We start from the raw sequence: 2,903 nt of genomic DNA on the forward strand, positions 1-2,903 counted from the left end.
AATCTTTTATAGGACAAAAGTTGTAATACACGAAAAAAAAAAAAAAAAAAAAAATTTAAGGAGGGGTATTTAAGTAAATTTGTTTATGGGGTCAATTTTATAATTAATATTGGGTTTTTATATAATAAGGTTGAAACCCTAACAATATATATAGTCTAATTTAAGTCAGTGTATGATGACAGATATTTTGAGAGAAAAAGAAGATTGTCCAAAATACTTAGATAGAGAAAGTTTGACTACACAATTAAAATAAGAGCCTAAGAATTTTTTTTTTGGTCAAATCTAAATTTTATTTGAAATTAGAGTATTTTTTTTTTATGTAGATATTTTGGTTAGAAATGAAACTATTTAAATACTTTTATGATGTGACTATACTATTTCAATAATAGTGATTCTTTTCCTACACCACTATTGCGTTTAGTGTTGATTGTTCTGCGGAAAATTTAGGCATGGTCATGGTGGGTCTAGTTTGTAAGTAAAGATGAATTTGTAGAAGGTTAGGCATGGTCTTTAGGTTCAGTTCTACACTATTTTTGCCTTAAAAAGTAGTACTTTTGGTGAAAAGGAAAGTCAATGCAATAGCAGCATTGTATTGATGATGTGAGTGTGTTAGTATAGATGAAGGCTAAAACAAGAAACAAGGTAGCCTTCATCATCTTGTTATTATAATTTTTTGTCCATTGGTTTTGGTAGGGGTGAATAGAAAGTCAATGAAGTCCGCAAGTCATAAATTATAGTGTAAATAAATAAAGGAAACAAAGGAACACATGTTATTGAAGATGGCCCGCGTGCCGACATAGTAATAGGAGTTATGGTCTTATCTCTAGGGTTTTAGTTGTGGTCAGTGACCAATCCAAGATTTCAAGTTGGAGGGGCTAGAGATAAGCGAAAAAAAAAAAAAAATTCAAAAACGCATTCATATAATGTTAATAAACTATCAACCAAGACAAATACCCAAAAATCATTGTTTCTTAATATATTAAGATACAACTATTTACCAACAAAAACAAAAGACACGAAACACTATTGTTTCTTAATACAATCATCTATAAAAAGGGAATTCGACACTCTTGCAAGTCTTCAAAATCATCTAAAATTGAATCCAAACTAAATGTCGAAGCTATATCATTTTCAATGTATAACATCAAAGAGTCCATCAAAAATCTTTTTCCATTTTTTTTTCGAAAGTTAGTTTTGACGACTTTCATAACTGAAAATGCTCACTCTGTAGTTGCAGTAGAAATTGGAAGAGTAAACACAAGTCTCACCATTCTATAAACAAGTTTATAGTGTTCTGAATTTCCAGTTCTCACTAACCATTGACACAACTCAAATAAAATTTTCAATTTTTTGAACTCTAAACCCTGGACTACATTATGCTCAAAATGATAAAGCTCCTTCTCCAACATTTGTTTGTCATAATTTGTGAAATCTTGTGGATATAAATTCTTTACCAACAAACAAAGATCACTACTTTTGAAAGATTTTAATGCCTCTCGAGGTTCTAAAGTTGAGCTAAGCCTAAGTAATTTTATTGCATCTTCATTAAACTGATGATTTAGTTCCTGTAGTTGAGAATCTATTGCAGCATAAAAAATATTTACTTGATAATGATGCTCAATTGTAACGTTATCTTGCTGATTACAAGCTCGACTTCACCTCCCAACATAACAAGCATTCATATCTAAGACATCAATGCAATACTTTTCACAAAATGATATCACAGTGGTGAGTAAGCCATCCCATCTATCATCTCTAAATTTTTGGATAAGTGCTTTAGTAGATGAAACTAAATGCTTGACATTTAAAATGTCTTGAGATTGGCTTTGCAAAGCTTGAAAAAGTTTATCAGTGATCTCCATAGTTTCCTTCTCAAGATGCAAGATGAAGACAAATTCAAATAAAGTTAAACCATCATAAGCTGACTCTGCTTTTGCCCGATGTTCTCCATCATTGCATCATCAATTATATTTAGTAAAACTTCAACAGTTGAAGTAAACATCCTAAATAAGCTAGAAACTGATCTAAAATGTGAACTCCAATGTGTTTCTACAGGTCGTTTTAAAGTGCCAATTTGATTAAGTCCACTTCCAGTCTCAAGCTCTTCAAGATCAATCAAATGTGTTATTTCATTAGCATTGGCAACTTTCAAATGCTTATTACACTTGCATGAAGCATTAACAGTTTTGATCACCAAAAGCAATTTAAGAAAAAACCAACTAATAGGGACAACTTGTTTCGATGCTTTTACTAATGCCAATTGTAAGCGTATGGGCAATCATTCAAAATCAAAGCTTGTAATCCATTCCACATACCTCGCATGTTGCTTGCTCCATCATATCCTTGCCCTCAAATATTTTGTATATCTAAGAAATGTTGAGATAATAAAGAATATATCCCCTTCTTTAGAGTCAAAGTCGCAGTGTCAACAATATGAATAAACCCAAAAAGAAGGTTCTTTTACAAAACCTTCTGCATCAACATATCGAAAAACCACCGCCATTTGCTCTTTCATGGACTCATCACGAGCTTCATCAACCATTATGCAAAACTTTGCATCACCAATTTCTTCCCAAATGGCCTTCTTCACATTGGCTGAGAAAACATGTAGAATTTTCTTTTTGAATCCTAGGTGATGTGTAGGTTGCATTTTTGGGAGCTTTTTCTATTATTTCAGCAACCTTCTCATTCCAAAAAGTCACAATACCCAATATTTCAAGAAAGTTCCCACGATTAGATGAACTAAAACTTTCATCTCGACCTTTAAAAGCTATAGCTTGAAAGGCAAGATGTCGGACAATAAAAATTAACGCCTTCAGTTGCAACCGATTATTTGCGATTTGTTCAGTAGTGAAATGATCAACTACCCTTTGTAAATGTTGCCATTAGTTCATCAAATCCTT

At 32.0% G+C, this 2,903-nt stretch overlaps 1 protein-coding gene across 1 annotated transcript; it reads right to left on the reverse strand.

Annotated features, from left to right (window-relative positions):
- Positions 1-1,906: 1,906 nt before the first annotated feature.
- LOC142616598 (uncharacterized) lies at positions 1,907-2,650 on the reverse strand. Its single transcript, XM_075789416.1, has 3 exons — positions 2,465-2,650; positions 2,316-2,366; positions 1,907-2,164 (listed from the first exon to the last, which is right to left on the reverse strand). The coding sequence occupies exons 1-3, from the start codon at positions 2,648-2,650 to the stop codon at positions 1,907-1,909; spliced, it is 495 nt and encodes a 164-aa protein (XP_075645531.1).
- Between the last annotated feature and the right edge of the window lie 253 nt (positions 2,651-2,903).

Source organism: Castanea sativa, chromosome 11 (genome assembly GCF_040712315.1).
Source record: "Castanea sativa cultivar Marrone di Chiusa Pesio chromosome 11, ASM4071231v1".
In the NCBI taxonomy this organism is placed as follows: domain Eukaryota; kingdom Viridiplantae; phylum Streptophyta; class Magnoliopsida; order Fagales; family Fagaceae; genus Castanea; species Castanea sativa.

Bases quoted from the DNA above. Each gene is read 5' to 3' on its own strand.
- LOC142616598 (XM_075789416.1), bottom strand. From the start codon at position 2,650: ATGCAACCTACACATCACCTAGGATTCAAAAAGAAAATTCTACATGTT. The intron at 2,367-2,464 runs GTAAAAGAACCT...AACATTTCTTAG, and splicing joins ATGTTGATGCAGAAGGTTTT to ATATACAAAATATTTGAGGG. The intron at 2,165-2,315 runs GTATGTGGAATG...GCTTCATGCAAG, and splicing joins TGGAGCAAGCAACATGCGAG to TGTAATAAGCATTTGAAAGT.